General features: G+C 38.7%; 2 protein-coding genes across 2 annotated transcripts; one reads left to right on the forward strand and one right to left on the reverse strand.

The window, feature by feature from the left end:
- The first annotated feature begins 74 nt into the window (after positions 1 to 74).
- Positions 75 to 3,900, forward strand: nphs2 (NPHS2 stomatin family member, podocin). Its single transcript, XM_061034116.1, has 7 exons — positions 75 to 481; positions 1,432 to 1,535; positions 2,230 to 2,302; positions 2,467 to 2,549; positions 2,809 to 3,068; positions 3,276 to 3,354; positions 3,618 to 3,900. The coding sequence occupies exons 1-7, from the start codon at positions 172 to 174 to the stop codon at positions 3,822 to 3,824; spliced, it is 1,116 nt and encodes a 371-aa protein (XP_060890099.1). The 5' UTR covers positions 75 to 171; the 3' UTR covers positions 3,825 to 3,900.
- Positions 3,901 to 4,204: 304 nt separating this feature from the next.
- Positions 4,205 to 14,244, reverse strand: axdnd1 (axonemal dynein light chain domain containing 1). The gene is made up of 25 exons (XM_061034811.1): positions 14,175 to 14,244; positions 13,269 to 13,426; positions 13,082 to 13,185; positions 12,750 to 12,843; positions 12,198 to 12,283; positions 12,043 to 12,099; positions 11,767 to 11,875; positions 11,344 to 11,465; positions 10,963 to 11,103; positions 10,674 to 10,778; positions 10,172 to 10,292; positions 9,807 to 9,908; positions 9,485 to 9,651; positions 8,903 to 8,972; positions 8,140 to 8,374; positions 7,804 to 8,020; positions 7,294 to 7,387; positions 6,557 to 6,747; positions 6,377 to 6,467; positions 5,960 to 6,100; positions 5,691 to 5,765; positions 5,189 to 5,290; positions 4,988 to 5,079; positions 4,621 to 4,760; positions 4,205 to 4,512 (listed from the first exon to the last, which is right to left on the reverse strand). Exons 1-25 carry the CDS (start codon positions 14,242 to 14,244, stop codon positions 4,397 to 4,399), a joined length of 3,000 nt encoding a protein of 999 aa, XP_060890794.1. The 3' UTR covers positions 4,205 to 4,396.
- Positions 14,245 to 14,863: the final 619 nt, after the last annotated feature.

Genomic DNA, 14,863 nt, shown 5'->3' on the forward strand with positions numbered 1-14,863 from the left:
CCCACTGCTGTCCCACTCCCACACTTGTACATTTGACCTCATTTACCATTTTTTTCTGTTTAATTAGACAGCAGCAACATCGACTACAGCTACAATCCCCAGCCACTTACGGAACAAAATTTAAGTAAAGGCTCTAAAGTTAAACTCCTTACTGCAGAACCTCCAGCCAACATGCAGGACTCTTCCATTGTCCGTCCCAGCCTCCCACCAAGACCCAAATTGATGCCAAGGAAGGAGAGGGAGAGAGGAGCCTCTGTGCCTCGCAGAAGTCACAGAGAAAGGCCATCCAAGGACGGTAGGGTCCCTGAGACATTATCTTCAAAGAAAGAGAGGCTGGAGAAGCCAGAGACAAATGACATGAAGGTGGAGCAGGAGACTGAGGTGAAGGTGAAAACCACTGTGGTGGACATAGACAGTGTTAGAGAGGAGGATGTCAAGGAGGAGAACCTGGGACTCCTTGAAGCAGCAGAGCAAGAAGAAGGTGAGTAAAAGTCTTTAGAATAGCCTGCAAAGCATATGCAGCAAGGGGAAAGGTGAACTTTGGTGTTTATTGCTGTTACTTTTTGTTCTTCAGTTTTTCCCAGTTCAAGACTGTCATGTAGAAAAAATAGGATAAAGAAATGTGTCATCTTGTGACCTGAAATTGTCTTTGAGGAAAAAGTACTTCAGGCATACTTTCTATAAAACAAACAAAGAAGACATGATTAAAAAGTAATGTCTTATTGAGTTTGAACAGACATATAATATAGACACACAGACAGTAATGATAATGTTGATACTTCATTTACAAAAGAAAGCCATATTATCGCATTAGCAGCAAGAAAATTTAACCTTTTATCAATAGCACATATATACAGAAAATATGCATACATACATATTTTACGTATACAATAAGTACTACCACACACACATATAATTAGTCATGCATATCAATACCGTAAATACATATGCAGATGTATATACATGAAATGAATGATCAAAAATACAAAAAGAGTCTGTGTTTATTTAAAAGTCGAGAAACAACAAAGGAAGAGGTATTACTGATTCTAGACTGCACAGTAGTGAAAAGGAGACCTGTTCATATGCTGCCTAGAGAGTAGGTTATGCCAAACAGTGATGGATGGTATGTGTGCAGATTTCCATTGTTGGATGAGCAGCCTGCAACCCAAAATGACCCATTTAGTATACATAGAAGAAACTCTGTCTTCAGAATGGACGGGTCTCTCTGCAAGAATAGAGTAATATTCATAAATGAATATGAGACAAATAAATATAATTTGCTTAATTCAACTGGATGCAAATGACACACATTTTTTCTTGCTTCTGACAAATCATAATTCATATTTTTATGAATTGGGAAATAAAAAGGCTTTTTTTAAATTGCTCATTAATGCACATTCCATTTAAATTGGGTAATGTTGTTCTTTGCAGGTCTGAAGCGCAAGAACCTGGGAGTGTTTGAGTGGATGCTCATGGTCTTTGTCTTGGCTTTGGTTCTCTTCCTCTTTCCTCTTTCCATCTGGTTCTGTGTCAAAGTAAGAATAGCCCCAAACACCAAACACATCACAGCAATCTAACAGGCTTTCACCAGTGATATCTCTGTAACTGTCAAAATGCATTATCTACTTGTTCCAACTTGACAGAAACAACTTGACAGTTTTATTTTTGCATTAAATTGGCCCCATTAAAGAGCCAGTCAGCATTTTCACATGATATCTGCCGTTTCATTCCTCATCAAATTAACTAGATTACACAGCCAAAACAAGAAAACTGTTAATACCCTAATACTTTTACATTTTGAATTTTGTTATACATTTGTCCCATCATCATTTGGACATGTACAGCCAATATATTTCCATGTCAATACTTTTACCATGTCAATACTGTCCATTTACAACTCTGTTTTTGCACATTTACATCATCTATCTCCAGCAAAGTATGTCGTATTTAATCTTTTCTTAATTAAGACTAGTAATGCTTAGTTAAATCCTGGTTGTATATATTCACATTCTTAGTTTTGATATTTTTAGTGCTTATTTATTTTGTATTTAATATTATATTGTGTTTAGATTTGCTAACATTGTGTTTTTTGCTAATATTGTGTGTTTGGACAACCTGCTGCTGTAACGCTACAATTTCCCAGTTTGGGATCAATAAAGTAATTCTTTCTATTCTATGATCTTCCATTTATACGTGCTGTGTACTTATATCTGTCAATGTGATCGACAGGTAGTGAGGGAGCATGAGAGGGCTGTCATCTTCAGAATGGGTCATCTGCTGAGGGGAAGACCCAGAGGACCAGGTTGTCACCTATTACATTTGATATGTTATGTTCATAGATGTGCCAGTCTTAAGTAACATATTAGTCTGAGATCTGCATGCTTTCTAAAGGTAATTTCTTCTTTTAAAAAAAACAATTGAAGTTTTAAATCATAACTCCTTCAAACTCTCCTGTCCTCTCTCCAGGCCTTCTTTTCTACCTCCCATTTTTAGATGTGTGTCACAAGGTAGACATCCGACTGAAAATGCTGAAGGTTCCACTTCATACGGTACAGAGCAATGTTGTCCTCTCAGAGTAAAAACGGTTTTAAGCTGAAATAGCTGAGTGCTGTTTATGCACTTTTCTTTCTTTTACTTTTAAGTCCATAAAGAGATCAGATGTAAGCACCACTTTACTTTAAAGTATTAACAGAAGTTCACATTACAGTTAGAGATTCTTTCATCTTTGTCACACAGTGCTTTTTTTTACCTTTAACCACAGTGTGACAAAGGATTGACTGCAGCTGACTGATAATCTTCTGTATTCAGGTGGTGACAAAGGACCTGCTAAGGCCAGAGCTAAGTGCAGTGTGTTATTACCAGATAGAGAACGTGGCTTTGTGCAGCTCAGCTCTGTCCGGTCTGACCACAGTGCTGCAGACTCTGGTCCAGGCCGGGGTCAGAGACACTTTTGCCCAACACACACTCAGCCATATCCTGCTGCACAGGAGGAGGATCGGACAGCAGATAGAGTCGGCTGTTGACTCTGTAACGTGTCGCTGGGGCATCAGGGTGGAAAGAGCAGACATGTAAGACTGAAGATAAAATAATACCTTCATACCTCCTACTTTGTTTGGAAATTAAAAGGCTTAAGACAATCAGACAACGAGAGTGTTTATGAAAAATATGATGTTCTAAGAAGTTTTTCTCCTAACAGATAAAATTAGAGGATTGTTAAGATTTGTAGTATACTGTGATTGTCCTGCTGACCAGGCTTGTTTTTCATTTTCTGTCAGAGATGAGCTCAGTTTTCCAGTGGAGTTACAGCAGAGTCTGGCTGCTGAGGCCGAGGCCAAAAGACAACAACAGACCAGAGTGAGTATACCAGTAGTTAATAACCTCATTTTTATTTTTTAAAGCAGTGGTTTTGAAGCAGCACTTTTCCCCTCCATGTTGAATGCCTATGTTTTTATAATTTTCAAATAAAATAGCTAGTTTAATTAAAGTTCTTTAATTTTTGGCTTTATTTTTCAACCTATCCTTTCCTGCCAAACTCAAGAAAGATAGATAGAAAAGGTAATACTCAGTTTTTGGAAAGTAAAAAAAAATGTTTCAAGCAGCTTTACTCTCACCTCCAGGGAAAAGCAGCCGAAGGGGACAGAGATGTGTGGGAGGGGTTCAGGGCTTCCTTCCGTCTCCTCCATCCGGCCCTGGTCCTTCCATTCCCCCCAGATCTCCTCAGCATGAGCCCTGACCTCTCATCCCTACCACCCCCTCCTCCCCCTGCTGAGGGAGGAGAGGGAGTGACAGAGCGAGATCCAGAGACAGACTCACAAATGATGTGACAGGACTTTTTCAATTGAGATTTCATTATTTTATTGTAGTAGTTACCAAATGAATGTGTAATTCTCAATACTTGTATTTAAGTAATTTGATTAATAAATGTTTACCTCAGTGCTTTGGAGTTCGGGCAGTCTTTACTGTTTGAAGGGTAATGTTTGCAGAAACTTTTTGGGAGGCAGAAAAACAAACCTGTTTTGTCTTTGCATGCGGTCATAACACAAGTTAAGGCAAACACAGCAAGCCACTCCATCAATAGTAACATCACTATATACATTTTTATATAACTGCCTTACAGTCTAAATATAGGATAACCAATACTGGAAATATTTAATTCTTGGATGGAGCAGCTAGTAAATAATGCTTCTTATTCTTGTTTTTTTATAAACTTCTGTGCCACTCCATGTGTTGGTTAGTTTTCCTTTACTGGTTTTGTTGGTTTTACTGTGATAAGAGTTCAAAGAAAGAGAAAATGCATGAAGCAGACGTTAAACCCTAAAAGTAATTCAGCCGACTTTAACAGGACAATCAGCCAAATGGATAGCTGAGTTGTAAGAAGTCCTGATCACATGTCATATCATCGCTTTCTGGTCGTTTTGCTGCTGCTCGATGGTTTGGCTTCAGCTGTGCTCTTCTTTGGAGGAGATAGGGGTGTTGAAGGTGGTGTTGAAGGTGGTGGAGTTTTCTTCATCTCTGAATTACAAACAAAGACATGCACCACTTACATGCTGTAACACTGGATTACACTGGTCTTTGTGCAACGGTTATACATTTGGAGATTATTTTTTGTGTGATTTGTACCTTCACTACTTTTGGGCTCCAGGCTGGGCTGAGCCTGTAGTTTTCTCTCAAGGTCCTGAATCCTCTCCAACGCTGTCTGCAGATCTTCCTCTGCCTTCAGTGCTCGCTGCTCGGCACTCTGGACCCGCAGTTCTGAATCACTGACCAAAACAAGGAGAAGAATTTGACCTTAATGATCTGGGTCAAAGCTGCTACAACACACTACTAAAACCTGCAAGATTTAAAGTCTTAAAAAAACGTGATATACACTGACATCCTTACTATCATCCTTGTAGAAATAAATAGAAATAAAGTAAAAACAGATTTAACTCTAAAAGGTGAAGTGATTGATCGATCATTCCATTTAGTGATGAGAACATGAATTTACCGCAGTTCCTGCTGCAGTAATCCTACTGTGGTCAGATCACTAAAAGCTCTTTGGGCATCATCTGTATCTGGAGACACAACCAGCTCCTCAGTCTGACAGACAGAGACGGGCAGACAGACAGATGATCAGAGAGACAGACAGGCATTGAGACACAATGAGACACTAGCAATGAGGAAATAGTTAGTGCTTTAATTGCCTGACCTCATTCAGGTGGACACGGCTCTGTCCCAGCTTTCTGCTTGTAATGTGTCCATCATAGCCAATCTGCTTCACCACTGGGCTCTCACAAACTGTGAGCTCCCCCTGCAGGACATCAACAACTATGTTCTTTTACTTTTAACCAGTTTTAACCTGAAGGTAGAATAATTATTTTGGATGTCTGTCATGCTCTTTATTACACACAACTCTCTAATCTTTATAAATGACTGTGTTTCAGGTCCTATAGAAGTTGTAAATATTTCCACTACTCAGGAATTTGACATTTTAAGGCATCAGTCACAACTGTGGAAAAAATCAGAGGGCAGACATACAGGAGGTTTAACCTTGATCCTTCAGTTCAATAACTGCTTCACAACAGTAACAGTCTGTTGCCATTTGTAATCTATGTCAATTATGTTTTTCTGCTAATATTTTTATTTGAAGAATAAATATAATATTCAAATATATGAAAAAGGATGTGACTGAGTTTTTAACTTGTACAGACCTCTCTCTGTTCTGCCTCAGGCTCCTGTTTGACATCACTGTTTGCTGTAGGCTCTGCTAGAAGTTCTCTTTTTATCTAGAAACACAACCATACACACAATCACCATAAACTTAATCCCTAAACAACTCTGACAACAATCCTAACAAAATAACATTATTCCATAAATTCAATTTTAACATGCACTGTTGTGATCAGTTTCATTGGGTAACTGTTGCCAGTTTTACATATTTATGATAATGTCTGTACTGATAATATGTTTGACTCCTTACCACAGTGTTCATGTTGTCTGCTGGGGGAACTGGAGCATCACTGATAGAGGCGGGGTCAGCCTGTCTGACAGGCAGCTCCACAGGACCCTTCAAACCTGAGAGCAGGATTTTACAAGTCTCCACCCAATCAGTGCGCTCCCTCTAAGGACAGACAACAAAACACACACACACACACACACACATACACACACACACACACACACATACACACACACACACACACACACACACACACACAAAATGTATGTTGCTTACTTTATACTTGCCTTTAACTGCAATTTGGGGTCCCTCGTCTGGGGATTTGTAAGTGTTTTGCAATTACCATGTTTAGTTTGTGTCAAGAGGAGTTGAAAAACAGTTGTGTTGGTAGAAAATAAAGTTGATACATCTGTGAAACATGCAGCCTTGATTGCTCACCTGAAGCTTTGTGTATTCATTCATCTCATTTTCACCTCCAGCTTCATGTGGGTTCTGCTGGATATTCTCCTCCAGAATCAACTTGCAAGAGCTGGAGTCAAAAACAAGCATCTCCTGTGAGTAGATCCTGGTTAATTGTGGGTTGTAAAAAAAACTACTGGGAAAAAAAACTTCTGGTACCTGGTCATATATTTGGAAAAATAGTCCAGTCTTTCAGCCAGCATCTCTGCATCTTCATCCAATGTCTGCAGTGAGATGTTCATTGTGACATGCTGTTCCTGTATTTGGTTCTGGTCCTCGCTGTGGTCAGGTACCATGAGGAGCAGCAGATCCAACATCCAGCGGGTCTGAGCCATGTGAATAGAAGTGACCTGGAAGGAGTAGAAACACTACTACTCTAGACGGCTATTGAACAGTGAAATTCAATGATTCCTCAACAACCATTTGGATTGAAATCACAGTTGCTCTGGTAAGTGGCTCAGAGGTATAAAAAAAGAAGAACATCAAAACAGCGGAGGTAGTCATACTGGATAGTTGCGGAGTATTGGTAACTGGAAGGTTACTGAGAAAAAAACAATGAAGCATTAAAGAAGGGGTTACCTGGAATTATGTTGGTTAAATGGTAAAGATCCATAAGAGAAATGTGGTTTAGAGCCGTTGTTGCAGAAAGAGGTCAGGAAGTGAAGCTGACAGTAAAAAGGACAGACAGAGGAAAGAGAAGAGGAAAGAGAATAAGAGAAGTGGAAAGATGTCCTTTAATGTCCTTTTTTGAATTTTCAGAAGAACTCCTGCCTCTGCAATATTTGAGCATCACATTCCTCGCACTGAAGACTCAATAACAGTGACAATGAAGAATTTGAAACATATTCAAGATTAGTGTAAATCTCCTTTGACAGTTGAACCTGGTGTATACTTACCTCCTCACTGAGCCGTTGGTTCTCACCAACCGTGAAGTTTGACACATTGGATATAAACGCCTGCACTTTGAACAACACATCTTCTGTCGCTTTACTGTGTGAACAAACCAAGACACAAACCAAAAAAACAAAGACATTTTAATGTTTTAATATTCAGAATGAATACACATATATTCCTCTGATCTGGTCTGATCTACTCGTTAATGAAACTCAAACCCATATTTTAATCAAATATCATCACAAACAATGGGTCTCATATGTTGGTTTAAACTCAGAGACGTTGGTTGTCTAAAAGAAACAGACATGTTTTAAAATTAAGTGAAATCAAACAAAACATATTAACACTGAATACCGACTTTCATTAACTAAAAAACTTTCTTAAATACAAAATACTGAAGAATAAGAGAAGCCCCTTTTACTTGACCTTAGCATATAAAGTTTAGACCTGAGAGGAGAATTAGGTTTACTGCTCATAGTCAGGATATTAATGCCATCATACAGACAACTTACAATATGTCGGGTTTATTTGTCTCCTTTTTGTCCTCTGCCTGCATGCTGGAGAAGTGCTTCAAGGCCTCTTCGGCTAAACTCTGCCAGTTGCGCAGAGCATTCTCAAGCTTTGGCCAATCAGAGATGGGTATCAGTTCTGGCCGGTCAATCACTGCACCAAGTTTTGAAACCCATGACCCCATGGACCCCTGAAGTGACTTGATCTGTCCGTGGATCCCTTAAAAGCATGTCATGAATCATTTTCAACACTTGATATCCCAGAGTAAGACCCATTCAATAACAAATAAAAAAGAAAGAGACATATCTTTATATAAATGTTGTCTCATTGGCCCTCACCAGTCTCTCCACTGACTTGTGTGTCCAGCTGTTTGAGGAGCTCAGATAAGTCCTTGTCAAGGTCTCTTAAGGTGCGTTGGCCTTCAGGGGCTTCACCGTCAAGGGAAGGATGTCTTCTGAACAGCTCAAGGCTCATATTCAGCCAGCTCTCCTGGACACGGGCAAGCGCCCCCAGTGTCTGCTGGCAGCCAAGTAGCTTCTCACCTTGGTAGCACTCACACAGGAGGGTCAGCGTCTTCAGGGAAACAAGAGAAGACTTTAAGAAAACAAAGGAGACACGCTGCATGTTGTTAGACATACTGTAGGAACATAATCCAAACATCAGAACTATTAGTGGATTTACAATAAATGAGGCTTGAAATGTCCACTTTAGTATGTCCTCATGATAAAGAAAAATGCTAGCTTGTTCTTGTAGAAAGATTGTTTGTACATGTTGTCAATTCTTCACTGCCTTTAAGCCCTAAAGAGACAGATAATAAAGATGACGAGGGATTGTTGCTGCACAGAGGTGAGACACACACAGCAGACACGTGAGAGAGTAAAACATAGGTGACACAGATCTCATAAGAGACGGAGTGATTCGATTAGATCAAAACAAGACAGTTGATTTGAGACAGATCAGACAAGGATTTAAATATATTGTAAGTGATTAGACACATGAGATAGATGATAAAGGTGAGATACATCAAATGGAAAATATTGATGACCATGTTAAAGAAACAAAACACAAACACGCACTCAGTAAGTAAATGCACTGTCTTACATTTGAGCACTCCTTCAAATAAACATGGATTTTTCCCAGTGAAGTTGTCTCATACTTTGGTTCCGGACACCTTGAAATAGAGAGAAAGCGTCTTTAGAAGAATTGACAGGATGGAACATTTCTTCATAGTGGATAACATAGGTTTTTTTAACATTACAGAAAATAGCTCTGCTGTTTGGTAATACTTTTTATGAAGACCACATCTACATTTTAAACACACACAATGCTTTCCAATACACTACTCAAACACTATAGATGACACTTGTGATGAATTGTAGGTTGAAGAGCCTTACACATGCTCTTGATTAGTAATTAGCTAGAGGTTGACTGATCACAATAACAATATATAAGTATACACATACTGTATATACACACCTTGTCTATCAGCTGTAGTAGGGACTCATAGTAGGCTTAAATATGTTGTCATTGTATATGTTGAGTAAAATATACATATTGATGCTTCTATACTATCATCTAAAAATGTCACTATAATGGAGAGTACTGTTCTTTGTTTGAGGGTGCTTTATAATAATAGATAATAAACATTACATAACCTCCTTTGATATCTTAACTTGTCTTTACTTGTTCTGTGCGATGCAAAAGGTGAGCCACTTGTTGATGCCTTGCTGGATTGCAGTGATGTGTTCGCACTGACCGTGCTCACTCTTCTTCATCTGAGACACGAGAGCAGTCAGCTGCTCCTTCCAATAGTCACATAGCTCCATGATGCTATTCAGGTCCTCCGTGTCCTACAGCAGCATGGTCACTATCTCAGTCAGAGTGCTTATGTTTATGTTTAAACCAGGTATGTTTAAAAAGAGTTGTGTGTGTATGTGTGGCACTTAAAGAGTGTTTTCCCAGGAGCAGTACATAAAAAGTAAAGATGTAAGAACTGCACTGTTACCTTTGATGACAGATAGATGATGCAGTGCTCTGCTGTCTTTGACCAGCTCTGCTCAGTGTTGTGCAGCTGACTGATCAGCTGCAGCTTCTTCACACTGATCACCTGATAAACAGAGAAATAAGTACGGAATTTTGGAGAAAAAAAAGCTTTAATGTCGTATCTTTGACAGAAATGTAATTCTTACAACCTGAAGAGGGGAGCTAATTAGATGTAAGTTTAAAGTTAAAACAACTGCTTTCACAGTTTTGTTGTGTAAACTGGGGCTCGAATACAGCAGGCTATAACTAACCAAAGTGAGCTTATCAATTATTTATTCAACAAGGAGGGTCCGGTTAAAAGAAATAAATTCTTCATGGCTCTCACACCTTGAGGGCGAGGCAGAAGGTGAGCTGGCTCCAGTTGTCTCTCTCCTCGGTCATCTGGAGCAGCTGACCCTCAAGGCGACACCTCTGCAGCTCATACAGCTCGTGATATCCCTGGACCATACTGAGAAAAGCACATGGACCATTTGACAAGGAACACCAGGTCACATTATTTACATCTGCACAGCTTGATTACCAAAGTGCTGCTGCACTCATTTCCCATGGAAACATGTTAAAAGTATAATTTTTTTTATCTCAAATGAAACTTTTGGGGTCTTGAAATGTGACTACTTTTGGGAACAATACAACACTGAGGGCAGAGCAGTACATCTGCTAAAAAAAAAAAAAAAAAATGTTTTTTTTTTTCTGTAGGAAAAATGTGAAATGACAGATGGTTTCCATAATGTTCAAGCTGCGGAAATTTTACAAACAATGCATTAACTTAGTGAAAACATGACTTTGACTAGATGACAAGTAGTTTTGTTTGGTCTTAAAATGGACTGACTCTGTACTGGTGTTAGTCTGATCGAGTGCTCCAGCCAGCTGCCGACGAGCGAGTTCTGCCTGCTGGGACACAAAGGCATCATGTTCTCGGATTTTGGAAAGCTCCCTGTGAAGAGGAAGAACACCCATAATTACAAAGATTCACACACATTGCTCAGACTCACACATTTCCATCTTTTGCTTTTTTTTATAAGTTCCTTTTAAAATAAAATCACTCAGTGGACACATCTTAGCTCTTAACAACGCCTGCTAATCTCATTCATCACAACCAATCAGCCTGAGCTACGTACATGCTGAGCTGCTGCATGGATATCTTGATGTGCTGGATCTCCTCAGTTAGCCGTCGGTCAAGAGCCCGCTGTGCCACAGCCTCAGTGTGAAGAGCCTTCAGATGCCGAGGGATCCGCTCGATCAGAGACTGATAGCGCTGTCTGGACATACAAATAAAAGAGAAGCAGTGAAAATACTTCCTGAGGGCACTTCTGAAAATGCTTTTTGGAAAATTTCAAAATAAAAAGTAATTATCTTTTGTAATATGTATATAGTTAACTTGAAGTCACAAAAATCATGTATTTTATGTTCTTATTTACATCCATTATTTATTTATTTATGTAATTTCCATCAAGGCTTATCATTCAGGCTTATCCTGTCCTAATTTGTTGGCAGCAAACCTGAGTTTGGCGAGCAGTTGTCCTCTCTCTGAGCAGCTCACACTGACCTGCCTGATCAGTTCATGGAAAACAATGTTGTAGATATTCTGCTCAACCTGCACCAGCTCCAACAATTGCTCCATCTGCAAGACATTTCATTGTACTGTTCTGAAATGGAAAGATGGCTTTAATTATTTCAGTCTACCTTGACAATTTAGCTTTTTTTCCCCCAAATTGTAGAAATATTAGAATTATAAGGTTATCACACAAATATTCCTAAGGTAACACAGTTACACTCTGCACATTGTATTTTTGATGAGACAGTTATTATTGCACATGAAGAACCAGTATGTATTATTGTGTGTGAATCAGAGAAGAAAAGCACTAATGTCAGCCATAAAGGCACAGAGCAGCCTGTGTACTTGGACAGTCAGTTTGTCTTACCTGGGAGTGCTCAGTCAGCTCCTCACTCTGCTGATCCACCCCGGCCTTCACCAGCATGTCGTCCATCATCCTCATCAGCTGGACCACTTCTAGTCTGCCACTGGGCCTCCTGGAAACAGAGCACATACACACTAATGTGTTTGCTTGAAAACATTCAGCCTATGCTTTAACAAGACTTTGCCTAATTAATGGTCCAAGGTATTTTTAGATGAAATGAAGACTGCTGGACTGAGGTTTACAATCAACCTGCATGTGTTCCTTTTTTTATGAACTCACAGTGATGGGAAGACCCTGAGCTTCTGATCATCATCCTGCAGCTGAACTGTAAACGCACTAAGAAAAAGAAGCAACAGAAGAATTGACATGAAAAACTAAATTGTGGTTGCCTGGTTAACATGAATGAGAGGATTATTAGAATAAAGCAGACTCACTCCTCATAGAGCTCGAGGCTCCGCAGCCCTTTGTTTTTCACGACGTGATATTCTTCTGGTATCAGACTTTCTGTGATGCATACATTCTGAAAGACAGAATGGATTTAAATTACACCCCACAAAGTATAATTGTAGAAGAATGGCTTTGCATGTGAATTAGATGTCAGTCCTGTAACTGTATGCAAAGTGTATTTTTATTTCTCTTTGATAAATATGTTTCATTATGTAAATGTCAACATGTCAAAGCTAATTTTTAAAGATCAAAACAATTGGATGTGTTAAACCTCCAGTAATGTCAAAGTATTTTGAATCTTATTGATATCCCTTTATGTTTGTCCTCTTTGTATCATGTTTATTTGTCCTATCTAGTAGATTTGTTTTATGTCAAATTACATTTATTTAAAAGAAAAGGTGGTAAACTACAATGCCTGTAAAAGGGGATAAAAGACAAGTAATAATGCAAAATAGAATTCAGGCACATTCTCAGGGCAATCCTTATTTTAGCCTAAAAATATAAAGGCTAGAAAAACAATGTTGGCTAAGGCAGCTCACCTGTGTGTCTCCAATGCCACTCTTGTCAGTCACTGGTGGGAGGGGTTCTGACTTCCTCTGGGTTACAACAGCATCACACAGGAAGGAGATGTCCCTGTGTGGACACCATCAGAACAACAAATTAAAAAAAACACACACTCATTAAAAACACTTTTAAGTTGTTCTGTAGGTTGCAAAACTTAGGCTTGACTGTACCTCTTCCTTTGTTAGTGCTAGTTGATTTTTTGTGTGAGCAATATTTCTGATATATGCTAGTTAGATTTTACTGCAAAATTTGAAAGACATCTTAGTTTCAACATCATAGTTTTTGATTATATGTGTTGTTTGTCTACCTGCCGGCTCCAGTTACAGATGTTGGCTGCTCAAGAAAGTATTTGTATTTCTTGCGACCGAGGGGGTGATGCCAGACGGCATCTGGCCGCCTGATTCCACAGCCCTGTATACAAAGCAATAAAAGTATCTTAGCGACACTGATATCAAGAAATAGCCCTCTTAAATATGAAAGGGGATTGAATGTACCTTGCAGTGCCGATTGTGTGCAGTGTGACCCAGAGTAATCCTGTTACAGACAGTGGAGGAAAGGCTGACCAGCAGTTCATCTGGGATGATCTGGTTGTTGACCGGAGGAAGCTGTGTTTTTCTGCTCTCTGCTGGGACTTGACAGTTCAGCTCAGCCACTGAGGGAAATTAAGTCAAACTCAAACAATAACTCTAACTGAATACTCTTGATGTATTATTTAAACTTTCATTTCTCATGAAAAGACAGTATGTTCACATACACATGTCTCTCAAAGTCTGACAATTCAATAAAAAACATTGTATGTTTTTTTTTGCAACTTGTACAAGAAACGAGGGTATATGATACTTCATGTTTCCCTTATTTGGTTTTGTTCAGCTAACTGGTAGCTGAAAGTATTGCACATCAGAAATATATATTTCAAGTTGTAAAATAGGGAAACGGTCAGGATATTTTAAACAATTGTGAATGATTTACTCTACCTTAAGAACACATTAACCAAAACTCTTTAAAATGACTAATGAAACATTCAATTAGAATATGTTACCATCTTTAAAGTATTGATCAACCTTAACATTCTTTGTTTGTATTTTACATTTATTTTTACACTCTTAATGTTTTTCCTAGTTATTTTAAATGAATCTAACTTCCATCTTCCATCATTATTAGTCAAGCTGCAGGGGTATGGCCTGACTTGTGTTTGTCTCTAAGGATCAGATATTATGTCATCACTATGACAAACATTTCTGGACATACTATCAACAGTAATGATGTGTAGTGTGTTGTGTTGCAGTATGAGTACCGTTTCCTGAACATGAACTACATTTTGTTTGCTTATCTTCAAACAGCTAGCTGAGCACTGTAACATGAAGCGAGCTTGGCCTCCCCCTCTGTAAAGTAAACATCACCTGTGCTGTCCGGAGCCTGCTCCGACCTCGTCGCACTCGGCGCCGATCTGGGTCTCATGGCCGCAGACATCCTGGACTCACGTTGGAGATGTTACAGTAATGTCTCTGCTAAACGTGTCTCAAACTTTGACGAAGACATATTGGCGAGAAGGCACTTTCATTTGCTCGGGAAAAAAGGACGCCTCTGCAACTCTCTTGTGAGCGTCAACTTCCTGGTTGCGTTGCCAGGGAAACGCTTGGCGCTTGATGAGAAAGATGTCCGTGATACTTTCTTTTGAAAAAAAAAAAGTATTGTATACAGATTGATTTAATGTGCTCTGTTTTATTACTGTTTTGGGTGAGATTATATTTACATTTCATATTTTAATTTTATATCATTCAAAAAACAAACGGAACTCTCTTTGTAGAAAGGCTATATAAAACACTGAATAATTGATGTAAACTTAGTAAATTTGAATATTTCTTTTCTTTCTTTTCTTTTTTTAACAAAATACTATTTTTTTCTTTGACTTCGAAAGCTGCACAATCTTTTATTTAACAATTCAACTCTCATTTCTATTTCCTTAGCCCAAACACACACAAACATAGAAGAACACACATTAAAACATTTTTTTTAAACAAGATTACAAAAATGTTCAATTCTTTAATGTATTTGTTCTTGTTTAATATTGTATTATTTTTCTTTCATA

This window comes from Labrus mixtus, chromosome 3 (assembly GCF_963584025.1).
Source record: "Labrus mixtus chromosome 3, fLabMix1.1, whole genome shotgun sequence".
In the NCBI taxonomy this organism is placed as follows: domain Eukaryota; kingdom Metazoa; phylum Chordata; class Actinopteri; order Labriformes; family Labridae; genus Labrus; species Labrus mixtus.